General features: G+C 38.4%; 1 protein-coding gene across 9 annotated transcripts in view; it reads left to right on the top strand.

Annotated features, from left to right (window-relative positions):
• The window catches only part of EPHA6 (EPH receptor A6), a 382,511-nt gene that overhangs the window by 342,962 nt on the left and 12,573 nt on the right, over positions 1-26,976 (top strand). For all 9 annotated transcript variants that reach the window (XR_014855459.1, XR_014855458.1, XR_014855457.1 and 6 more), the window contains 3 exons: positions 18,066-18,215; positions 23,827-24,020; positions 26,268-26,417. Coding sequence is in view for 5 of the 9 variants with exons in the window: in XM_085076898.1 (XP_084933024.1) it covers positions 18,066-18,215; positions 23,827-24,020; positions 26,268-26,417 (494 nt within the window). In the remaining 4 variants the exon portion in view is untranslated. The remainder of the gene's footprint in view (positions 1-18,065; positions 18,216-23,826; positions 24,021-26,267; positions 26,418-26,976) is intronic.

Below are 26,976 nucleotides of genomic sequence, written 5' to 3'. Positions count from 1 at the left end.
GGAGTTGTAAAAAGGGGAGCAAGTCAGTAGATCACCCTACAAACCATCCAGGCGGGTCAAGGATCCCTATTCCAGCATCTCTTATTAACACTGTGTAACTACACACATTTAATTCTGTCTTTTCTTATTTTTTGTGTGCTTAACTGTGTAGCCTTAAAATTTTGTTTTACAGAATTTCCAGTTTAATATGTCATTTTAAAAAATATTCCTATTGCCAGCTATTCTGAATAGGAATGGAAGTAGGAGTGCCACAGTTTCCCTTGACTTTAGGATCAGAGATAGACAATAAATTCCCTGCACTAGGCTTTTCCTTTTTTTTTTTTTTTTCCTTCTAAATCAAAGATTGAAAAACTTTCTGGCATTCCTTTAGTCTCCTGATCAAATTCTCTGGGTTTTTTTTCATGGTACAGCATGGTACAGCAAATAAAAGCAGGTATGGAAGAAAGAGAGCACATAGAAAGATACACCTAGCAGCTGTGACTAACAAAAGGAATATATTTCATTGCATAGTATTTCTTTTGAAGTTTGCTCAGTTTATGGAATAAAGGGGGGTAAAACCCCACATTCACAACACAGTGTAAATTATTCAGTGAAATGAATGCACATTGTGTGTGCAGACTTTCTTTTCGGCCTTTTCTAAATGGGAGCTGCTGAGAGTTCATGAAACTTCATGCTCATAAATTGTTTAGCAGATCTGCCACATTCTCCTTGAAAGAAATATGCTGGGATCCATAGCTTTAGTAATTTGTTGAGGTTTTAAGACATTTTTTTCTTTCCAATTGCATACAGAACATTTGGCCTCTGAGAGAAATAGAACTATGAGTAACATCTGCTTCTTTATTTGGAGAGAATAGTGAGGGGGATTGTATATATTTTTGGCAACAACTATGCTCTTCAGAATAGTAATATCACATTGGTATGTGTAGGTGACAGAAGCATCTACAGAGTAATTTTGACATGCAGAGGATACCAGATTTCATCATTTCATGGCACAAGAAACTATTGTAAACAAAAAAAAAAAAAAAAAACCAAGGAAAAAGAAATATCCATCTTACAGGGTTTGCTGCCTTTTTCCTGTTCTAAAATGACCTATTATTGCTCTGACTGGATGGCTGAGGAACATGCCCAGAGAGCACACAGTGAAGCTTCCATCAAGTGCAGTTCTTATCAGATTATACCTGAAGGCAGAGCCAAGTCCTTATTAAAAGCATATTGTAGTTTCAGTTGTAGGAAACTACAACTACTCATTTTAATACACATTTTATTACATTTCAGAGAGCAGAATTTTTAAAGAAATTTCTTACTGGCTTCCTTGACAAGATTTTTTTTTCTCAGTGTGGGGAGGTTTGGCACAGTGAAGTCTCAGAGAGGACAGCAGAAGTTTGTGTGACTCTCTGTGGTGTTACACCTTTTGAGAATCTTCCCCTCCATCCATCTGCCGTTATTTTTTTTTCCCATGCCCTACATGTCAGTCAGGTCCAAAATCATTTTTCACTGCTGCAGATGCTCTGTTTTGGCAAAATGTACTTTCTCCCATGGATAAGGTACACAAGTGACAATATTTGATGTATGGACAGCCTCTACTCAAGTGCTGCTATGGCCCAGTTAAAGTCCTCAATTTCTTCCAGTGTCCCAGCTGGAAGAGGCTGGGGAGTGTTTGTTGTTTGGAATAATCTTTGTCCTTTTACCTCTGATATTTTTTGTTGTGTTTTGTTTTGTTTTCCTTTTTATTTAGTGTCCCTTTTAGATTTCTGCAGTGCATGTAGTATAATGCATTGTCCTGGACTTTTTGCACAGACTGCTTTATAACAAATTACAAAAGGGATTTGTGTTAGTCAGCTGTACGTCAAGGGATGTTCTTTGCTAATCTATGCAGTAAAAAAAAAATGCATGAAGCACATACAAAATTATAAGTAAAGATTGATGTGACATGCCAAAGACTTATCAAAATAGAGATGACTACCTCAGGCTCTGAAAGTTCTGTCCAGAAGGTCTGTTCCATTAAGAGAAATAGCAACATTGCATGCTTCAATTTGTGTGCAAATTTAATTACAGCAGACGCACAGGCTGGGCCCCACAAACTGCTGGCATCTCACTTGTCAGAATGGGTGATTTTACTCTGAGTTATCTTTCTTTGGGAAGCATCAACTCCTGGAATGATCATGGGACTGAAATACTGGTGCTTTTCACAAAAAAATCTTTGAAACTTGTCTCTTAAAAATTCCTCATAAAAGTACTTGTTAAAAATATAATTAACTTTTGCCATTTGGGTCATCATTTTTTCATGGAAGATTAGGCTGGGACAAGCATTTATGAGGAATCTACCTCTCTACACCCAAGATCTTATCTTAGTATTAAAGAGATGTGTATTTTGATAGATTTTTTGGTGGGAGAAGGCTGTTTTTCATAGTTAATATGCACACAACTCTTGCTGCTAGCTGTGCAACAAAAGTTTGATAGTCCATGTGAACCTCCAAGCTGTTAAGTGCTCCTGCAGGTTTCATTAGCATCACACGCTTTTATTCGCAGTTGCTGTGTTGCTAACATCTCCCTGGACCAAGCTGTTCATTGCTCATGAACAATTCCTTCATGTAAGCACATGTGTTGTTTTCTTTACATCAGAGTCCTTCAAAACACCAAATCCCCATTTTCTGTCTTATTACGTTTTTATAGGCCAATAGCTTTCAGGAAGACAACAGAAGTTTGTCTGTAAGACCCAGTGAGGATTCTGGGAGGGTTATTCACACACACTTATGAGCCATCACAATCATCTCATTTCTACCCAGCTACTAAATGTCATTTCACGGTTTTTCCTGCTTCTAAGTATTTCTACCTGCCTTGTTGTTTGTAAGAAAACAAGCATCTTGTCACAACAGGCAAAACAACAAATGAATTTTCAAAGAAGAAAATCTTTTGGGATGAGACATGAAAATCACAAGGACTTTTTCCTTTTCCCTAATTCTGCCTCTCTCACTTCTGCTCCCTGCTTTGTGTCAGCTTATCAAAAGTACAGAGTAGGTGAGGGCACTTAGCTGATCTTGCTGCTTACTTATCCAGGGTCATGACAGTGTGGATAAAGCAAACTATGATGTTTATCCTAGAAATGGACCAAATGCTGCGTGTTCATTGGAACATCTGTGAGTTTGGCTTGATGACAAGTCCCAGAGCAGCACAAGAAAACCAACATTTTGCTCCTGCAACTTAGTAGTGCTGATGTGTGTTTAATCAAATTGATGGGAAGAGGTATAAGACTTAATAGAAAATAAAATAATTTTTTTATAAAACAGAACAAATCCAAGCCTAAAATATGAAACTGAATTTCCACCATGAAAGTTAGCATGCAAGTGGAATAACAGAAAAAGAGAAATTACTAGCTTGCTTTCTAATCTTTTGAGCTGAACTGAATAAAGAAAATAGAACAGCTTGTCTGATCTTAGAGCTTAAATATCTTTCTGCTGGTTTTGTAGTGTTCACAAAATCAGAGATAGGAGATCAACACTATTGTACTTTGGGACATGCAACATAGTGTTGCACTGGGGAAAAGGTTTGATTTATTGTAGTGAATAGGATTCATTATTTAACAGCCTGGAGATTTATATATGTTACTGTGGTTTGATAACTCTAGCAACAGTGGAATATAATGCAGGACTGGTAAGCATTATAAAGATTGCTCCAATGTGGAATTGTTAAAGGTAATATCTTTCTTTAAGTCACATAGTTTATCCTTTCCTGGTTAGGTGCATAGTGAGAATAATGGTGATTTTTCCATACCAGATTAGAACTGGTTCTGCTTTGCCTGTAACTATTTCATTCTTTAAAGTCTGTATGTAGATTTTTTAACTTAAGTGAACAGTATGAAGGAGAAAGGTTTCCACACGGCATTCTTAGTGGTTGATCATTATTTAGTTCTTCTATTTTTATAAGTACAAAATCTATTGTAAGTCACGTGAGATGAAGGCACAGCCCAGGAAGCCAAGAACTGCTTAATCTGGAACTTTATTTTGGAGATTCTTGCTCTTCTACCTTGCAGTTTTGCCCATGTATATTGTTTACAGCCTGGTTTCAGAAACAATGAGCATCCAGAAATCCAATTACTGCCAGTGAGAATTGCAGGTATTCAGAATATTTGATGGTCCTCAACCCCTGTCTCTGTTTTTCCCACTGTGAAATGGAGACAGCAGCTTTTTCAGAGGGTTGCCATGAGAGTATTACTTGGGAACTGTAAAATGTGCTGAAGAGCAAAATGGCCAAGCAGTGTTATTGCACCATTTTCATGTTTAATCATTTCAGCAAAATCACCTCTTGTTTTTGGAAATATTTATAAAATATGAAGCATGAAAAACAACTTTCCTGATTTGTTACAGTGCTTGGAAAAATCATTATTGGTCAGCATACCTCCAAAAAAAAACTTTATAGGCTTTTATGGAATTGTGAAGACAATTGAGCGAAAATACGAAAACAAGATTGTTTATTTGACTTGAGATTTTTTTATGGTGCATTTGCTGTGATTATCATGAATCTAAACAAGGCAGTTTGAACACTGAGCTTTTCCACCCTCAAATGCCAAAATAAACAAAATTATGTAAGTATATTCATGCTTATTTTTGCTATGCATTTTTCATGAAGTGGCGATTGCCCATATTCCATTGCTGAAAATCTTAAACAACTGAAAGATTTTGAAGCACTTAAAAAAGAGCAAATGTGCAATAAAATGCCATGGCATTAGTCCATGGAAACACTGTGTATATTGCAAAAAGAAATGCACATAAAAAAAAAGCTTAGTCCACTGCTTTCATTAACTCTTTTGTGATTAGGAAGGGAGGGCATGACTTTGGGGTTTTTCAAATTAGGCTGAGTTATGCCAAAAGTGCAGCCCAATCTACCTTTCATCAGTTGAAGGAATATGTGCCCCAGAGATATAGGTGCTCTGGTCATGGGGAGAGTCTGAGAGAGTATTCCAAAAGGGGTGGAAATTTTTTTTAAGGAGGATAGATGACTCATCTGTATCCATTTCCCAGAGCACGTTCCTAAGGTTGTAATTAGTGAGCTCTCTGGTACCTGGAATAAATCGAGTAGTGTTCTGGAAATTGTTGATAAGGGATGGTGGATTCTTTTCAGTGTTGTTTTTGGTGGTGTGAAATCACTGGACACTGAGTTTACCTGAAGGTTTTTCATCTTGATACCTCTGTTTTACTGGGTGAAAGTATGAAACCCATCCTTTCAAAGTTCTTTCAGTTCTTTCACTGGATTTTCACTGGTTGTTGGGAATTCTTGAGAATGATCAACAGGCTGCTCCAGAAATTTCCCAGTTTACACCAAAAACAAGCAACTGAGGAATGCCTGTGTAATCAAATATACCCTACTTTGCTGTGAGTGTGAAAATAGGTATTGTTTTGATTAGCATTCTGGGTTGTTTTTTTTTTCAAGTGATACAAATTTTGAAGAAAGGTTGACTTTAGCACTTTACACAAAAGACCTTAAAATAAGAAATCAAAACCATGCATTAGTATTCTGTACCTTCATGCTTTGTTGATATCAAAAGCAGTTGTCTTTAATTTCCTTAAGTACACAAGGTCATCAGAAATCAAGTGGGAGCAAAAGAGTCAGTTGTTAACTATCTATGGACAGAGGAGGAAAATGCATTTTCCTAAAATGTCATTAAGTTCTGCTGAATTTTTTTATTTATTCTGCCTTCCCCTGTGCTATTACCTGAAAGAATTTCCCTTCAGATGCTGCAGGCACAGCTGTGCTAGAGCTGCCTGTTGGAATGCATATTGCTTTGTTTGGCCATGAGAGATTTGGAAATCCATTTCCTGTCTGTATATTCATATATGCATATGTGCATTTTCAGTATATAAATGTAACTCAGATGACTGAAAAATAGAAAATGTCAGTGCATGTGATTTGTTAACACAAAAAGACACTTCCTGCACAAGTTGCACCCATATATTATGAAAGTTCCTATCTAAGCATGATTCCCATGCACCTGTGCCTGAGGGCAGTTTAGCCAGTTTGGCCGTAAATGAGTGCTGAAAATTATTAAAATGGCTGTCTCTCAATGAATTTGGGGTTTGAGAAGCTTTGTCATGCTTTGCTGATCTACCTCTGCTAAAAAAAGAATTAAAACCAAACAAGCTCCTTATTTTCCAAGATTCTGAGCTGGGTAGATTTCTTTAGTCAAACAAACACACTGGCTTTTTTTTTTTTTTTTAATCTGTAGAGACTCTCTAAAAGGTCAAGACAATGTTCAGCTACTTTGATGAAGGTTTTTGGTGAACCAGTGAAGTTAATGCAAAAGTTATGACTGCTTAGAGGGTGTCATTATAAGATAAACCTCAGTTGGTCTAGCACCAGTGGCAAGTGTGATGACAGAGAATAGCCATAGAATCACAGAATGGTTTGGGTTGGAAGAGGCCTTAAATATCATGCAGTTCCAACCTCCCTGTCATATGCAGGGACACCTTCCATCAGACCAGGTTGCTCAAAATCACGTCCTACCTGGCCTTGGACACTTCCAGGGATGGAGCAGCCACCTGTGCCAGGGCCTCACCATTCTTACAGTGAAGAATTTCTTTAGCATATCTAATCTCTTGCTTTTCAATTTAAAGCAGTTTTCCCTTGTCCTATCACTATATACTAATGTGAAAAGTCCCCCTCCCTTGTTTTTTTATGAGCCCCCTTCAAATACTGGAAAACCTCAATGAGGCCTCCCCAGAGCTTTCTCTTCTCCAGGCTGAACCAGCCGCAGCTCTCCCAGCCTGTCTCAGTGACAGAGGTGCTCCAGGCTCCTGACCATCATTGTGGCTCTCCTGGAGCCACTAAAACAGGGCCACATCTCTCTCTCTGAACATGCCAGGGATCTTTTTACCTGTGTTCCACTGTTCTGATAAACAAAGCATCCCTAAGGGCTGTGTGTCCCTAGGAAATAGTCTCTACTGTTTAGTAGAACCACAGAACCACTGAAGTTGGAAAAGACCTTTAAGATCATTAAGTCCAAGCATTAGCCTAACATTGCTAAGTCCATCACTAAATGTCCCTAAGCACCTCATCTACATGTCTTGTAAACACCTCCAGGGATGGTGGCTCAGCCACCTCCCTGGCCAGCCTGGACCAGGGCTTGACAAGCCTTTTGGTGAAGAAATTTTTCCCAGTATTCAAGTATCCAAGAACAATATCCAAGCAGTTTCCACAATTTCCAAGTACAACATCCAAGTAGTTTCCACAATATCCAAGTACTACTTCATCACAATGTTTCCTTCTGATGATGTCTTACTGTAATATGTCATGCAAGTGACAACTAATATATTATATGATAAAGTAAAGTATCCCCTGAGCAAGTTACAGGAATGATAAATTATGTTAATATGTGTTATTCCCATTATATTATCATCATCCAGGTGATGATTTACTACGATCCCCCATCAGAAAAACATAATCTAATAGGGTATTACTCAAAGTGTTTTGCCATCTGGGGATTACAAGGTGGAAATTCAACTGATTTATAGAACAAAAGGTATTCCAGTGCCACAAGTCACAAACAGCCTAAATTAAAGTAGATATATCAAGATATAGAAAAAAGTACAAAGGTCTAGGAAGGGCAATTGTAAAGGTCAGAAGTAGATCCTTAGTGTCTCTAAGCCAACATTATAAACTATCTATGAAACTGGCCTTGCTCCTGGTGTGACTGGAGCTGCCATCTGACTCATCAGTCAGTGCTTTGCTCTGGTGAGTTGCTGATGAGAGTGAGGTGGAAACCAGCTTGATGTTCAGTGCCCTTTACTCAGGCAGCAGGCAGAGATTTGGTTGAATGTAGGTATCTGCAGGAAGGCTTGACCACATTCCTGTGCCAGACTATTCATCATCCAACAGATGGTTATCTTATTATTCAACAATTTGCATACTGCCATGCTGCAGTGATCTATGGACAATGCCACTATGTCACTAAACCAAATAGAAATATCAGAGAAGCTTTGCTGTGAAGCAGCCCTCACTTGGACTGAAAATCCCTCTTGTGTGTTCATTTCTCTGAAATTTTTTTTGGCTATACACTTCACCTGTGTTTCTGCAGTTACAGTCTGACAACGCTGTGTTGGTTGCACCTTCTGCTGCAGTGGGTAAGAGCTGGACTCCATGATCCTTGTGTGTCCCTTCCAGCTCAGAATACTCTGTGAGCCTGTGGGATACCTTCCTGGCTCAGAGGACAGGGAAAAAATTATTTCCTGAGCAGCAGATTAATGGAGCCCCCTGTCCTGGGGCTCCATTACAGACATCAACTGCATTTTTGTGCCACAGTTACCCAGCTTCTCAATAGCACAGCTTCTGATCTTCTGAGAATCTCCCCATGGCACCTTCACAATGCCTCCACAGCTTCTTGCTGTGCTCTTCCACTTCACTGGTGAAGCTTAGATCCCTCCCAGCCCCTGTGGCCTCATATAGTATTACATTACCCAAAAGTCTTCCACATCCTTCTCCCTATCTCCCCAGTAGCCCAGCTATTTGCCAGCTGGGCAATTTGTGTTGAGCCTGAAATTGTTCAGCCTGATGGGCAACTGAGCTGCTGCCTGGCCCAAAGTACAGCAGCATCCTGAGCTCTTCCATCAGGAGAAATACTGTGATCTCTCTGCTTTGCTTGGTATGGGTTTTCATTAAATTAATGGGAAATAGGCAAGGGATCAGCTGTGTATTTGTGGAGGTCCAATGGTCCCTGAGATATCACCGGCAGACACAAGACAGTGGGAGACCTGCATTTTCCTAAAGTGACAGCTAGTGAGCAGGTGACAGTGCCTGAAGGGACACCATGTTTAGGTGATTGGATCCACCTTTTGATGTCTGTCCCCTTTCTGCCTTCCTACCATCCATGCTTTTGAAATTGCCAGTGGTTTAGAGTTCCCAGCCCAGGCTGGCCGGCAGACAAACATGCTGGTGGTGCAGCTGTGGCTCCTACACTTCGTTTCTTTGGAAAACCAGCAGGGTGGCACTGGGAGCATTTTGGCCTATTGTGGGACAAATGGCTGTTAATGTCCTCTTCTCTGCTGAGCCTCAGTGCCCACCCTGCCCTTGGCAAGCCACTCCTTCCTTTGTCCCTCTCTGTCCTCAGATAGGAAGGCAGGCCATGGTGCTCAGTGTTTGACATGTCCCTGGTCCCTGTCACACCTCTTGATCCATGGCCCTGGACTCAGCTGCTTTGCCTTTATCAGCAGCTGTTCTCCCACCTCCTTTTCAATATATAAACCACATTTTTATGCAGTATAGGCTCATTTAGACATGAAACTTGCATGATTCCCAACAGTTTGGGAATACTTTTGTTCCTTTTTTTCCCCCTAAATGTGATTATTTATTGCTGATGAAAGATATAACACCAAAATCTTCGCAAGATAGTGTCGTGTGTCTATGGAGCAAACATAAGGCTTCATCCAGTAGTCAGCCTCCACTCTCTCAGGGCAATACTTTTACAGATTCTTCTCCTTAGTACCCAGTCCTTTCTCCTTTGCTAAAACTTAATAGCAGCAGAACTGTTTATTTCCTTTTGTCAAAAGGTGTGGTAACAAAGGTTATCCATAGACATGGACAGACATAGGAATGTAGTGATAGAATCAACAACAAAAACCAAATGTCTTGTGATCCTTCAGATAGCCATGTACAATTATACTATTTCACATCAAAGAGCACCTCACTTCAGATGACTTCCTTTAAAATGAACTTTTTAATTTTTCTTTAAGTTTCTTTTCCCCTAAAATGTTGTTGACATATGCATCATGAACTTTTTTCCAGTGACACCATCAGCCATGTGTTTACATTTTACCTGCAAATGAAGTGAGATGATGGGAAGAGAAGAATGGCCTAACTCAGGTGCAATGCTTGTGAGCTCCCAAGCGTGAATCCAAAAGGCAAATAACCAGTAGATTCCAAGGAGGAGTTACAGATTCTCAGTAATAAAGGAGTGCACATGCTGTGCACATGATGCATTCTCAGTTTGGGTTATTGAGCTTTCAGCAGTCTGTGGCTCAAAGACTCCTTTAAATCAGAGGCAGGTCTTTGTATGTAAAACCCTTCACAAATACTTCTCTTGTAAGTTTACCTAGTTAGTTTTGAAAATGTTTGCATCTTTAGAGTCTGTGACATCTCATAGCAATGCATATTAAAAAAAAAAAATTTTTGTTAATGTTTTTAATCTGCTGCTTGCCACTTATGTTTGCTGTACCTTGGATCTATTCTGTCCATCTATTATCTGATCCGTTATATTCCGAGTTTTATAGACCATTTTTTCTTCCTTCTTTTCTGCATCTTTGATCACCTGTCTGTCTGTTAGTTTCAATGTGTCCTTTTGGAATGAGGGATCAAGACTGTGATCAGTAAGCAATATGCAGGAATATCCTAGGTTTCAACAGTGTTGTGCTTTTTCCTTTTCCTGATTATTTTTACAATTTCATTCCATTTTTCCATTTACTCTGCTTTTGAGCAGGGAGTTGGTACTGTTAGAGAGCCATCTAACAGTTGTAAGTACAAGACCTCTTGAACAGTGACAGCTTAGTATGGAGTCATGTTATTTGTTATGTAAAGTTAGGAGCATTTTATTCTGTGTGCATCACTATGACACTGAATTTTTTGATGTTTTATCAATTTGCAAATCAGCGTCGTAAGTTTCTTTGGCAAATTTTTGCGGTAAATCATCATCATCGTTACTACCATGAATAGTTTTGGATTTCCAGTACAATTTTACACGTTCCCAGTTCAGCCTGTATTATAAATTCTACATACACTGCCAGCAGGACATGAGCATTGATCTCTGGGGGATGCCACTCTAAAAACTGACCTTCTCTTTCTGACTGTTTGTTTCCCATCTTTTGACCAGCTACTTATCCATGAATTGACTGAAACTTAAGTAACCAGCAAACTCCTTCAGGATAAAATGAGAAGTGACCTCACAAAATGGGAACAGAAAATTTAATTCATCAGTTACTAAGATATTAATTATCCTCTGCACTTCTTGCTGCAGATTGGATGAAAACTAAAGCAGTGATATAGCAGAGTAGCTCAGTCTCATAATAATTCTGATCATCATCCATGTGTAGCACTGTAGCTCTCAGAAGAAAAGGCTAATTTTTGTGGTGTTTCCAACTTGTTTCTAAAATAAATTTTGAAGAAGCCCGAGGTAAATAAAATCTCCTGAACCCCAGAGTAAGCTGTATATGAATTCACTATCTAGGTCCCTTACATTCTCTCCAGAACAGCATCCAAAAGAATAGACAATGAAAATGTTTACTGGAGACAGTACTATAGTCTATATAGTGTTAATTTTCCATTTAAATCCCTTTCAGTTAGTTGACACTTTTTAAGTTTCCAGATGCTTCTGAGTTTTTATTGGCCACTTCAAATTGTATGGTGTGGGAGGAATTATGGCAGGAGTTCACGGGAAAGGCAGAAGAGTCTGAATGATCTGGGCATTAGGGCAGTACAGAGAGAAGGCCACTTGATTCCTGAAACATGGGAAGTGTTTGCTGTGCATGTCAGCTAGATATGAGTGTGGAAATCACTAGCTGTGAAATCGTTAATGATGGATAATAACATCCACTGTTCAAGCAGTGCATGGTAACAGTTTATTTTTGATCCAATAATAAATACTTCATGAAGCCCTGGGCAAGCCAGGGGCATAATTTCAGAGATGAGCCTTCCTTCATGCTTTTAAAAAAGGATAGTGCCATGTAAGTTCTTTTTTTTTTCAACTTAAATTATTTGGGTTTAGAGAAATATTTGTGTTTGGTAACAGAGTTCTGCTGGAAGAATGGACCATGTAGCAAATTCCTTTGTTGCAGAGTTGTGCAACGTAAGGCATCCTTCAAATAAGCATCTCAGAACAAATCCTTTTCACCTTTTCCATTGACTTTGGTAGGATTCCTTGTGTAAGCAAAGTGGATGTGCAGATTGAAGGACTCTGGAGGAGGAACTCTCCAGAAATTGGTTACGGCTGTAATGTGAGCTGTGCTGACACAGCTGGCAGATAGCTTGAAATTGATGCTCTTGAAAAGAGATAGATCTTTGCCAGAAATACTATTTTCAAGGGGAAAATGACATTTTTTCCTATCATTATTGTCAAATAGTGTTATAGTTACTAAACTGGATTTGGTAGAGATGCATGCTCCTGATATTTAATTTCAGAAGAGGAAAGGGTTTCTCTGTGATTGAGAGCCAAGCACACAATAGTGTAAAATGCATTCTTAATCCTAGAGAAATCTAAAGTCCCACTCTCTAAAACAGTATGAGACTCCTTGGCCCCACGAGTCTCATCACAACCTTTCAAAAGACCAGTCTCAAAGAGATTTTCCAAAATACTTGTGTTAATCTGTCTTTCTACACTTGACTGGTTCCCACCAGGGCTCTGATGATGCTACCAGTCCTGACCTGCCTGGCCTGGAATGAACTACTTTGTTTATTTAAAAACTAAACAAATATTTTAAAACTAACTAATATTTGTGGGGAAAAAAATCAATCTATTTTGAATGAGCACCTTGTAGATGAAGGCATCCTGGCTAACAAGAAAAGATGTATAATCCAGTTAGTTACACAAACAAGAGGCAGTGGTATCAGACACTTGTATTTGGGAGTTTGCTGTACCTTTGTCACTGTATAAAGTTCCTCAAATTGCCCTGCCAAGAAAATATGAAGGCAGGATAGATGTGAATAGTCAAAAATATTCACTACTATTTCATTTATGTGGATTTTGAGGGTCAGAACTATGCATTTTTATTAGCCTTCTTATGATCTCTCAGCCCAAGGTAACATCAATGCCTCAGAGCAGGCACGGGGCTGCATGCTGAAGTGGTTTGTTTCAAAGGAAATGAATGCTGCTGCCACTACTAATGAGAATCTCCACTGTATTAGAGAGTCTTCCTCATTTCAGAATTCTTTGGATTTTAGCAAAGCAATTTCATATTTTAATTCTTTAATTTTTGAGCTAAAGGACGACATGGCAGGATGTGTCTACCTTGCAGGAGGTTTGCATGTATGTGTATCACTACTCAGTGCATCCATCTGATGGTCTTTAGGGAGACAAAATGACAGGCTGGTATGGAATATTTCGGAGAAGCACCTTGATACATCTGTGATGTTAATGCTGGTTAATGAGAAGTGTTTCTGATGATCTGTGGACAGACATTTCATCTTGTCTGCTTTACTTCTGCCAATACTGAAATGCTGAGTCTTTCCATTCAACAAGAGCTTTCCCTCTTTTGGAAGAAAGAAATACATGTGCAGTGTAGGGGTTAACAGACACTAAAATTAACATATTCTCAAAGCCATAAATAGCTTGTTCTGAAAATCTCAATAGCTAAGTTAGGGGGGGAAATCATGTTCCACATATTTAACTTCAGCATTGTTAATCATGACATTTGAAAGAAAATTAATATTTTCCCTGAGATTAGAAGCAAAATTTGGTCTTTTTGAAAATCAGGGGGGTTTATTCATTTCAATTCAATGGGAAATGAGACTGGTAGAACTGACTGGAATTGGGCATAATGAGCGCAAATTCTGAAATGCTTTTTTAGAGCAGTTTTGTTATCTTGCCATGTAGTTTCTCTGATACTTCAATAGACCCTTTTCAATAAGCACAACAGAAGAGTGTTGATAGTACTGAATAGTTCCAAATTATGATTTGAGGATATTAAATTCTGACTGCTTGTAGCTTTGCTCATGAAAAATTTGAGCATCGAATAAAAGCATCACTGCAGTAAAGTGACAGACAGTTTTTGTACAGAACGGTGAATTATGTCCAATATTTAAAATTAATCTCTTTTATTACTTTTGTCTCTCTTCACTCTGAAATTCTTTTTTTTTCTCCTGTTTCTGTCATTTGGGGTAGAGGAAAAGACATTTTCCAACTTGTGTGTTGGAAAATGATCGCACAATTCAGTGACATTGCACATGAAGGAGCAGTAAGTGACAGAGGCACAGGAGTTCCTAATGGTGCACATAGCTCAGCACCTTTTCTCCTGCAGTTACACAGTTCTAGATATCTGTGCATCTGGATCTGATGGCTTTGCACCTCAGCATTTAGGAGAACTGCAGCCAGCGCTGTGACAGTCCCTCTGAAGTGTCTGTCATTCCTGGAAAATACAGAACCAGCTTTTCCACGCGAACAGGCATTTTTCACGCTGCTGGGGCACGCTGAGCCTGATGCACTCGCTGGGTTTGCTTCTGGCTGCTGCTGTGTGCTGCTGTGTTTGCACAGGCAGTAGGACCTCACACACACCTTGCCTTCAGTTTTGTATCTCAGGCCCTCAGTGATGCAACTCCTCACTTTAATGAGCTACCAGGGCATGCCAGAAGTTCTGGGCATGTAAAAGGTTCCTTTTTTGTTTCTTCACATCATGCTTTTTGAGCTTGCTGATTCATTCTGACCCTTTTTTTGGTAAATAATGGATCATGGCTGCCAGCTACATTGTTCTGCTGGAGTTTGGCAATATGGTTAGATTTTTAATTAAAGGAACCCTTAATGCCTCCTGGTTTTAAAGAGATGTCCAACACGTAGAATAGAAAAAAGAAAATCAAACTGGAAAAGGCAAAAATGCAGCTGTGGCCACACAACACATCATAAGCACTTTCTGGTGGTGTCAGCTCAAAGAGATGGCATTTTATGAAGACTGTCTCTCTTTCTTGCAGAGCCTGAGGTGAACAATGAGGTGTTCTGCACCATGGAGTTCCAATCTTGCCTTTAAATGTGTGGCAAACTGTGCTGCTGCCAATTCTGCAGGGAAAGCGAGCGTGTGTGTAGGTGGGGCTGAGAGGGTAAATTTCATTTCAAGGGCTCATCTCTGAACAGTTCCACAAGCTAAGCAATGTGAGCCTAATATTATAATTCCAAGGGGACCCTTGATGCTGCGTGGTGAAATTGCTTATTAAATTACAATCACAAAGAAAATCAGGAGATAGGCACTGTTCAGCTGGCAGCATACAGTAAAAAAGGCTGAATTCTAATTATTTGAACAGTGGAGTTAGTGTTATTTCACTGTGTGAAAATAAAATTAGGTTATCACTGATATCATTATTAATGTATGAGATGAAGCAGAAAAACAATTTGTTTCCTAATTCTGCCCCTCCTCCCCAACCCCCCCAAAAAATGAGAGAATAACCTAAAAGTAAGAAGGGCTTTCTAATGCAGGAGGCTCTGACAGGTTTCATTGCTGTAGTAGCAAAATGTACATGATTTATAAATTATCCTAATTTGAAGGTGAGGCGTTATGTAAACACTAAGTATTGCATTTATTATTTCCCCAGCTAGATTAAAATATAAAAAGGCATATCCAATACCAGTAACACTGTTTATTACTCTATTCAGAAACAGGAAATACATTTTCAGCTACTCTAAACCTTATGTGTTCTTTTATTATGCATGAGCAGCTATTACTACTGTTCAGTCATATATGTTTCTTAAGATAGTCATATTGCAATCTCCACCTTTTGAATGGCTTTCAAATAAATAAAACCACTTTTTTTGCATAAAAAGGTAGGCTGCAAATATAATTAAGCATTGAAATTTACATTTTTATGAATATAACAAATTCATACGCAAGATGAATCCACTGTAAAAATTTTAGAGGTTTTTAGAGCCAGCACAAGATGATTTTATTTTACATTAAAACTCTGAACACATCTTATGCCCTTGAACGTGAACTGCCTTGAATTTTTCTTGAAAGGTTCTGTTCTTCAGTCTCATTTTCACATTCAGTGAGCCACTACTGTTTCAGTCCAAAAGGGATCAGTCAGTGAAGCTGTGTCATGAAACTACTTCTAGAGTCAGATCAGATTCTTTAAAACTCATTTTTATTTAGCCAGGAGTCACAAATCTAGCTGCAAATGCTGCTCAAGATGTGCCCTCTCTTTTGAGTATAATTTGGGAATATAAAATCAGATTTAAGAAAAGGATATATATATATAAAGGCAGTTTCCTATTATGTTATCCAAACTATGTTATAGACACTAAGAGTATGATCTATAAATATCCAAATGCCTTTTATTTGCAGGTATAGATTTGTGTTTTGCCTACAAGTAGATATTTAATTATTAACATATGAATTTCATTAAAATTTTAAAAATAATAAATTATTGATAAAACTCTGCAAAACAGGAATCTAACTGAGGATGGAATTACATAAGTTTGGTGATAAAATGTTGAGAAATAAAGAACTAAACCTGATCCTGTAAAAAGGACAAGGCCTAAAGCTCTGTGGTGTGAAGAGAGACTTTTGAAGAACCTCTGCAGTTAGACCCTAAAACTCTGTTTCTCAGAGAATGCATCCTTTTGGTTGGACACTCCAGTGTAAGGAGTACATTCGTGGCATTGAATAGCTAATTTTTCCACTACCTCAGGAAGCCTGGACTTGCATATTCCACAAAAAGACCATTGAAACCAGACTGTGAGATCAAACACCAAGTGCTCGATGCATAAACAAATATTTCCTGGAGAAGAGACAAGAAATTAGCCTGTCATTTCCTTTGAGAATATCTTATCACAACTCCCCTTTGTCCCCCTATTTCTTCATTCTCCACCCAAGAACCACTTTTAATTGCTTCCCAAGTGGAATAGTGGTACCAGGAAGGGACCAAGAGCATCACACACTGCACTGCAGGTAAGGGCAGGTGGTAGCAGGTGAGGCATTAAGTCTTTTGTACCTCTGACATGCTAGAGCAGTGATCTGATAGTGGAGGTACTTGGGCAAAAATACAAAAATATTTTACCTTATTAGTGATAAAATCAGTAAGTGGTTTACCACAAGTGAGGAAGCAAAGGCTTTGGCCACTGTCCTACAACAGAAATGTTAACCATGGATTTTCCATCAGCAGGGACAGCTTGCCTTAGTGGCACCACAGCCACACAGCTTGGAGTTTGAACAATTTATTGGTAGAACAAACATCTTCTCAACCAGCCAAAGTCAGGCCTGAACAACTCACAGACCATTTTTTATACATTCAAAGCAAATTAACAGAGATTTACATACTTGTTTTTAACTGTGGTTTCTCTTCAATTGCCAAATGGATGTTCTAGTTCATTTCCTCTTTTGTTTCAGTCAGAAATATAATTATAACACTGAGCAGAATCTATTACTGCTTGTTGAAAGCAACTATTGCTGAGTGAGCTCAGCTCTACTGGCTGCCTCCTTCTACCATCTAGTGGCACCTTCACCATACTGCTCTCTCTCTATCTAAAGAGTTCTATGAGAATGATAATAAATTTATAGTCTTGGAAAGAAAAATATACACTTGTGAAATGAGCAATGTATCTGGAGAGGAAATGCTTTTTTTTTCTGAAATGGAAAAGTAGTTTTCATACAGAAACTATTTATGAGAGAATAGAAGAGATTCAGTGGTGAAAAGTTCTAATCTCAGAGAAAATTTCTGCATCCTATGGTCTTGTAAACAATAAGTTAAGTTTGTTGATTGATTTCTTACTTTTTTGTTGTTGTTGTTGTCGTGGGGGAACTTGGATTTTAAGTTGTAGGCCTGCAGAATGACACTGTTGAATATTCCAAGGAAATGCCTATTTAGAAACGCTTGGGTTTTTTCCTACTTGGATATTTAAAGGGCACAACAAAAGTTTAAATATATTATCAAATGTAATGCTTTGAAAGCATATAGAACATCTATATTTCTCTTCCAATTATATAATTCTTTTAAGAGCTTTCAGTGTTTTATTTTGCAGTAGCTGTTTCTGTTTCATTTAGGGGAAAAAGCTTAAATGTCAATGAACTAGGAATTTAAGGCTTGGGATGTTTTCAATCAAAAGGCATGTTCTGATTATTTATATGACTGAGCAAACATTTATCATCTTAAATGCTTTCTGTTCGCTGAACTGAGTTGTTTTCACAGAGTGCAGGTACTGGTGAATTAGACTAGGTACAAAATCAATTCTTTTTCAAATTCCATTAAAAAGGTGTATTTCCTCCTTTCCACTTGCAGCAGATTGACAAAGCAAATTGACAGAAGTCAAAATCCAAGATTTTTTTTTTCTTCTCTTTTAAAACCTGTTATTCTGTATCCTAGTCATATTGACAAGCCTTCACCCTATTTCCCAGGGAGGAAAGATCCCCATCAGGTGGACTGCTCCTGAAGCCATCGCTTACCGGAAGTTCTCGTCGGCCAGCGACGCGTGGAGCTACGGAATTGTCATGTGGGAGGTGATGTCCTATGGAGAGAGACCCTACTGGGAGATGTCCAACCAGGACGTGAGTACTGCCCACGACTCATCTGCAGCTTGGTGAAGTGTGCTTTGCAAATTATTGCCACTCCCTGCCCTGCTTTGCTATCTCGTTCCCTTTCTAGGCTGGAATCTCAGCTCGTTTAAATCATCATAACTCTGTCAGCTTCAATGGGTAATTTATGCAACTTGAGCCCTTAGCTCTCTGTAGCTAAAACCTTCATCTGCTTCCTCCCATGGAGGAAAGACATATTCCAAAGGATCATAGGCAAGTGGATGAAGTCCTCAGTTAAGATGTAAATCAAAACTTGAGGAAATACTGGAACTGTTCTGATGATGGAGTTGGTCCCCTATCTCCAGTACAGTCAGACAGTGCCCTTCAATGGGCACAAATGGTTACATTGTGAAAGAATTAAGTTGCCATGAGAAATGTATTTGTCAATTCTCCTTTCTGAGAATTCAGTGCATTTCTCCTACCTTAAAAACTATGTATTGGCTTAACCACAGTGCAGGACAAGAGACAGTCCACCCTCTAACAAAGTTATGCTTTTTTTTTTTCCCAGAAGTGCTGGCCAAATAAGCCTTCACAATTAAAACAAGAAAAAAAAAAAAAACCAAAACCCAAACAGATTTGCTTCTAGTATAATTGAAAGCTTGTTCTAGAAAAAAATACATGGGAAAGGGGAAATGGTGGCTTTTTTTCTCTAGCACAATTTAAGTTTTCACAAATTCTCTTGTCTGATGAATCCCTGTGACAGCTCAAACTGGTACACTCAGTCTTCACACCAGCCATCAATCTCTATGCCAACCCACCTTAACCTCTCTCATTTATGTGCCTAGAATATTCCTGCATTGGTTCTGAAGAATTGACAAGGCTTTCCCAGATGGCTGTTTTTACATTGTTGCTAAGTTATTCAGCTCTTCAAGTCTGGTTGCTTGTTAAGGCTGATCGGTCATTTGGGGATAAGGATCTGAGAGAGATTTTAATTTAAAAAAATAATTACATCACTTCAGGAAGAAAAGAACGAAAAACAACCAAACCCCTCAGAAACAAAAAAAAAAAAAAAAAGACAATCACAAACGTCTCCATTCAGAATATATTAAATAATCAGCTACAGCATGAAGATAGCAATGTTTAATTACTCCTACATCCAAAATAAAAGTATCTGCTAATACAAAATAACACTGCAGGCCCTCATGATGCCAATTCCTGGGGGTTTTCCCTGCAGTTCAGCAGTTCCCAGCACAAAGGATCCTTTTCTCCTACCCTCAGGCTTCCAGTGCCAGAATGTGAACAGTAAGCACCTGTGACCTTCTGCACACATTTAGTGACTTCAAGTGTCACTGGCAATTTTCAAGTTATTAGACATAATGTAAAGCTTATTTTCCTGGATATTGGTCTTTTAACACAATAAATTACCCTGAATTCACGTGAGTTTATTTTGCAGAAATAATAGGACTCTCAAAGGTCAGTGGGACTGTACAGATGGCAGGGAAAATAACAGAGAGGGACGTGCACTAAACAGATTTATAAAAGACTCAGTGTGCACACAACAGTTAAGAAAGTCTTGCATGGCTATAGTCAGAGGTTCTGCTACATCAGAATGTCTGCTAACATTGCCATTAAACACTTACTGAGGTTTGATAATAATAAAACTCTTCTCTAGATAGCAATTAAAGTATTTCTTGAATTGGGTGGCTTTTGGTAGATCACCAAAAGTTTTCCAAGTGTAAACTCTGCAGAGCCAGGTCTGGTTTGGGGGTTTGGTTTTTTCCCATTCCATCTTACCAATTGCTTTTCTAATTATAAAACTTCAGGAAATGAATTCACTTTTTTAGACCATGTCTAAGTAAGTGATGAACACAGCTGATGTGAAAAATTTTAAACTGGTCCCTGGCACCTAAATAAACTCAGTCTGGTGTTCAGAGACTACAGCTGCTCACAGGTGTCCAGAATGACTGAACACCTCTGCAAGTCCAGCATCCTCTTATTTATATTCCCCAGCAAGGATTTGGAAGCTGAACTTAAGGAAACTGAGTTGGAAAATGTTTCTAAAGAAATTAATACTGTACATGGCATAATGCAGAGGCTTTAAAATGTTGCTAAGTTTGAGAAATGCTCTTGTTTAAGTAAATAACCATTTTATTATTGTGGTAAGTCACTTCCAAACTGTGTTGGTGCTGATTAATGCACTTCTTAGATGTGTGGCAGGCACCAGAGGTGTCCATTAATTAGGGCTGCTGCACAGTCTGTCGTGTCTTATTGCTTAATTAATAAACATTAGCCAAGATATTGAACTTTCCAAGGAAACTAGTGTACTGATGAACAGATTGTGCTAAGAGCCTGGCTTGCTAATGCTTATGTGAGGGAAGGAAGATTTATATTCCATGCATTTGGTTTGTAGAACAGCTGTGAGTGAAGTCTACTGGGACACCTGTTAGAGGCCACTGTATAAATTACTGCATCTGCAGAGCTGCAGTATTCAAAAGGAAGGGGAAAGAACTAAAAAGAATATTTAATGGACTGTAATTGGTATGCAAGAAAACTACTGTAGCAAACAGAATAAAACTCCTTACACTCCTGAAAGTTTCTGGTAATAGTTGGAAAAAAACCCAAACAACTTATCCTAACACAGTTCTTTCAACCCACAGATATCAAAACACTTGGCAGGCGCCTGGGATTGGCTCTGTACCATGAGGCAGGAGCAGCTGTCTCTCCCTCCTGGTAGATTTTTCAGATGTCAGGAGGACACAGGGACAATGTCCCTCTGGATTTTCTTCTGTCTCAGTCTCATTAAAAAAGCTGTCAGTTAACTTTTGAAAGCAAGAATCTATGTTACTATTAATAATGAAACTACCAGGAAGATTACAGCTTCATTTTCAGATGTCATTTTTTGCCAATTGCCAATTATTTTGAAATTAGGCATGCATAAATTTTATGTAGAAGTCCATAAAATACTGTTCAGACAATTTTGGTATCATAACTAATATTTAATATTAACTCTGTGGTCAAACTTCACAGCTATGTCTAACATCAAACAAGCTGTTGCTGTATCCTTGTAGATGCATATTTCATTATTAATGTGGTGCTCTGTCAACCTTAAACTGACAGGAGAAAAAGGCATTTGAAAGGAGTTAACATGTATAATCCCTAGATGTTTGATAATATATAATTTTATATTGCCAAGAAAAATGTAACCCTTCTTCCCTTTTAGGTGCATGGATATCTGATTTCTCTGAACACAGAGAGATGGGTGCTATGCACGTGGCAGAGCAAGAGCTAAAATAAATATATAAATAAATAAGGAACTAAAAAGCTCTAATTCTTCCTTTGAGACTTGATTCCCATTGCAGTATTAGACACTTATCACATCTTTACTCTTGCTTCTTAGACTCTAAAAATAATACTTGCCTCACAAGGGATACTAATGAGGCAATATTTCCAGTTTATTTTTAAAATGTACTGGTATTAATGAGAAATTATAATTATACCAGTACCAGCTGGCATTTCTCTTCATACTAAAATGTTCTTTTTGAGCAAGAGAGGAAACAAAATGCACTGTGACTTCATTTTCAAAGACATATTAAAATAGAGTGTGGCAGAGAAAATATGTCTAGAAAATTATGGCTGCTTTTCAGTTTTTCCTGAATAAATTACTTCAGCAGAACCTCATCAGCCCTCTATTGTTGTGTTGAGCAAATGCTATATGTCACATAAAAGTAGAGCAGCTTTCCTGTTGCCTTAAAAACAAAACACATTTCACAAATTCATCATTTGCAACAGGCAGAGTTAAATGTAAAGACTGCGGTATCTGCATTTCTGGGCTGCTAAGGATGGCCTTTTCATGGCAGGTACCACCTAAGCGCTGCCCCTCACTGGCAGGAGGGTTTTCTGAAGCCACTTTTGACAAACTGCTTGAGATACATTAATAATAAATGTAAAAACAAATGTGAATGAAACTCCATGCACCTAGGGTTGAATTTCACCCATCCTGAGCCTGTGTGGGAATTTTCATCATTGGGAGGCAAGGTTCTGAAGGATATATTTCCCTGGCAATGTGATGGCATTTCTTCCTGTACCAGCAGCATGTACTTTGTAGGACCAAGTCACCTGTGTGAATAAAACTCACACAAGCTGCTGTGTGCAGCTACAAAAGCTTTGTTCCATTTCCTGCCATGCCATCAAGGGGAGCTCAAGTCCTAATGTAGCTTCATTACTCCTATTTTATTTGCATTATGCTCGGAGCACAAACATTAGGCATTGCTGAGCAGAGCCAACATTAATTCAGAATTCAAATAGAGAAGTGGGATATATTCCAGGATACTAAGGTTGAATATACTGAAGCCAGAACTGGTGCTGTAAAACATTGATTTGCTGTAAACAGTTTAATGTAACCCCTTCCAGCTGCATTAATATGTCTGCAGCATGTACATACATCTGTGTGAAAATGATGAATGTCTCCTTGCAGCAGAGGGGGTATCAATGCAGCAGGTATGTTCCTCCTAAATGTGGTTCTAAATATTTTAACAATCATTTGTACATTAGAAAACATTTAGCATTGGCTGGATTTTTATGTGGAAGGATTATGCATGTGTGGTAGGTTGGTGTTTTTCCTAGCTTTGTTTTTGATCAGCCACTGAGTGGCTTTGCATTCTTTTTTTACAAAAAAAATCCTAACTATGTAATTTGTATCATCATCCACACTGCTACCACCACTCATTGCAGAACCTTCTGACCTCTTGGTTTTTAAATCTTACATGGAATGAATGCATAGAAGCTTTTATGAATCCATTAAGCTTTCCATGGACTTTTCCTGCTTTTGCTAACTCCTATCAAGCCAGGCTGCTACTCTTCTTTTCAAACATTGTTTTTTGCTACCTGTGTTACTAAAAATAAGCTTTCCTTCAACTCTGAGCAACTGTAATTTTTTTATACATGATTTACCTGTGGCAGCAGACCTGTTCCTTTACAAATCCTTACCATACACATTTTCTATATCTGCTGAATCTGAAGGTTCCACTCACTTTAGTGTAATATCATAGTTTTATTAACTTTTGTTTAGTCATAAACATCTTGGACAAGTTTCTGAGGAAGATTGTGCAAAAGAACCTTGCTGTAACGACATTGCCTGGATTCATCATACTCTAAGGATCAGCAGAAACATGTTAACACCAAGTAAATTTGTCAGGGGCCACAATTTGGATTTGTAGTGCTTGGTTGTCATTGCCACACACAAACACTCAGTCAGAATGCAAATATTAGAGCATGGTGGGATGCAGTGGCCATACCAGATGAGTTTCTGGCCCTGTGACTCCATTCGATCATCAGCCTAAAGGGGATAAAAATGATGGTGGTATTGGTGATTTCTTTATTCTCCTCCTCCTTCCTCAGCTGTTTGAAGAGGATGACCAGTGACCCTAAGAAAGTTCCTACTATATTTCATGTGCCTACAAAATATTTTGTATCTCCTCTGGTCACACCCCTGCCAGTCCTGATTCCCTGAGTGAAGCCCCAGTGATGCACAAAGTGAGGGTGGCCGTGCCATTAATAATTTATCATTGCTGGTTTCTAATTGTCAGTGTCACACTGTCCTTTCAGCATTTAATGCTTGGTAATCATACACATTGTATTTCTTTAGGTTATACTGTCCATTGAAGAGGGCTACAGGCTTCCAGCTCCCATGGGCTGCCCAGCTTCTCTTCACCAACTAATGCTTCACTGCTGGCAGAAGGAGAGGAACCACCGTCCCAAATTCAGTGACATTGTCAGCTTCCTGGACAAACTGATCCGCAATCCCAGCACCCTTCATACCCTAGTGGAGGATGTACTTGTGTAAGACTCTTTTTGGTATATTTTGGGGTTTTTTAACACATAGTGGCTATCATTATGTGGTTTAGGGCATTGAGTAGGGGTGGGAGATCCACAAGGTTTGCTTCATTGCTTACACACTGTTGGATAAAGAGATCTTTTTCTCAAGTCGTGCAGCTAATATTAGGCTTTTTTAGTATTATTTTTGTCTAAGTTCTGTTAGTGCACTGTCTATCCCTAATCTTTGTGAATCTTGTTCTTTTTTTTTTTTGTGTGTGTGTGTGTGTGGTTTTCCTATGTGCTTTTTTTCTCTTTGTAATTTTTTTTCACTATTCAACAGCCTGTCTTTCCATCTGACAGTGCTCAAGCAATTTCTGAACTGCCTTGGACTAATATCCTGGAGAAAGTAGTTGTGTCTTAGCTTGCTAAATATTTATCTGCAGCAGAATTGCAGCAGGGACCAAATAAGAGATTATGCTGTTACCATTCCACAACAAATTCTTGATAGTGTTGCCCAGGGTTATTTTTTCATTAATCATATTACAGTAATGAATGCAGCCACAGGATAAGCAAGGCTGTGGTGGAAAAATTTGTCAGTATTTGTAGGCGTATTGATCCAACCAGTGAAAGTCCAGGCAGCCTCACTCTCTTCATTAACTAAAAGGCACCTTAAGATAAAAGTGCTTTCATGGAGACCCCCTGGGTTTCAAAGGGGTTCTCAAGCACTGAGTGCATTTTGCTGAGAACCTTTAAATGTTTTTGGGAAGGGCTGAGCATCAAGGCAAAGATGGGGGCTAGGATCTTGTTGTGTGAAAGGCTGAATGGAGAAGTTGGTAGGCAAACTCAGAGTTAGGGCTACAGCCATTTCATCTACCACAGACTAGGGAGACTTGTGGGATTAAATATCCATTCCCTAGAGTTAGTGGCCTCTCTGTATATCTGCATATAAATATCTATATATTTGAATTGCTACTTGTACCTGCATCACTTTATTTAGCATCAAAGTAATGTATTTTTATCTCTTTTTATTTTAAGTCATAGCTTAAAATCTAAATTACTTATGCTTTATTGAGCTATTATTGAGTTCATCTCCTTGGGAAAGTTTTTTTCCATTCATTTGAGAATGCTTGATGCAATTGTTGGGTAACTTAGAAGGTCAACAGTTATTCTATAGACTCATAGAGTAATTCAGATGGGAAGAGACTGTGGTAGGTCTTTAATTACAGTTTGTACTTAATGGTGTTCTCCTATCCTTCAGTTTCTCCCTCTATAATTTTGGTAATATGAAGGAAAATCACTGTACTTAATGTATTTGAATATGTGTGGGCAAAACTTGGTACATTAAAACACTGCACTGTGTTGCTTCCTACATTACACATTAACTCATGTTCCATCAGTTAATGCTGGCTGGCTTTTGCTGTCTAAATTTTCATTTTAAATAAACTGCATCTTTCTCCTAAAGACTATCATAAAGCTTTTACAAACAGCAGTGTGCATTTTCTGCATTTTGTTCATACAGCTTCCCAACACCAAATGCATAAAGCCAATGGAAGTTGTGAGCCCTCTCAAGTGTGGCACACAACAGAAGACTGGAAATCAACGCTCCAAAACTGGAATTTTTTTTTCTGTCTTTATATTTTAGTTGTGATAATGTTAGAGGAAAGAACTCAAAAGGAAACTAAATTAGGTCCTTCAATTTTATTTGCTATTCTATGTAATTCTATGTAAAAGCAAAGATTTTATTCTTTTTGCTTCTTTCAGGGTGAGTTTTAGCTTTTGAGTACTGTAATCAAAGTGTTCTTGTAGCATAATGGTATCACAATAAGGAGTCATTTGGGGTGGGGGGTTTGTAGATAAATGTAAAAATCATCTCATGGTGGTTTAATTTTTTTAATTGCCTCTTATGGTAAATGGTCTTTGTCCTCTACTTTGACTACTGTATTAACAAATTATTATAATCCTGAATATGCAGCTCTGCAGAGAAATATTCTGTGGAACAAAAATAAGAGCAGTGGGAGAGGCCTTTTCCTCAGTTACTGAGCTGCAGTTCTTTAATAAAATGTATTGTTTAAGTGGTGCAACTTGGCAGACTGATGTGATTTATAAGTTTTAGACAAGGGGTTAAAGGGATCCTCAGTTAAGATTTGACCTTTACAGCTCAGACTCCTCTCTCATTCCTTCTGCCTTTTAGTAAAAACTATGTCTACCAGACTAAATTTGGTGTCATATTTTGTACTGCTTTGGTAACCTTTGCATTATTTTTGTTTACAGAATGCCAGATTCACCTGGTGAAGTTCCAGAATATCCTTTGTTTGTTTCAGTCAGTGACTGGCTGGATTCCATAAAAATGGGTCAGTATAAAAATAACTTCATGGCAGCAGGTTTCACAACTTTGGATATGGTTTCAAGAATGAATATTGAGTAAGTATATAATCTATTATCCCTACAGTGACTGATGAATCTGAATTTGTTTGGATGCTGCAGAGACATAAATATTGTGAAGTACAGAACAGTGCTTTCATTTCCTTTCCTCCCTCAGCTGATGAAAGACAAACACAGTTATTTACCAAAACAATACAAGAAATGTATGAGGAAGAGACCCAGAACTGATAGCTCCCCTCTGTGACCACACCAAACACATCCACAGGCCAGGGATGAGCATGGTTCTTGGGGAATCAGTTTTGATATAGACCTTTGAAATCAGTAGCAAAAATATTTTCTTATTTCACTGTGAATATCATCAAGTCCTTCTCTGTCCTAATGAGGAAGTTGTTCCAACCATCTCTGACACCACCCTATTGGTTTTTTTAATGCAAGCCCTGCACTGAATATATAAGCATTTGGGCAAACTATGGATTCATATTGTAGCATGATGATGGGATCTATTTTGCTCTCTGTTCCCTTCCCATGAATTCCTAATCGTTCATGTGATGCTGGGACTGCCTCTACTGATAAGGTAACAGTCAGTTAAGATTCAGTA

Source organism: Lichenostomus cassidix, chromosome 1, assembly GCF_008360975.1.
Source record: "Lichenostomus cassidix isolate B80296 chromosome 1, HeHo_3.0, whole genome shotgun sequence".
Lineage (NCBI taxonomy): Eukaryota > Metazoa > Chordata > Aves > Passeriformes > Meliphagidae > Lichenostomus > Lichenostomus cassidix.
Note: the sequence above shows the minus strand (reverse complement) of the source record. Positions and strands in the feature narration are given on the sequence as shown.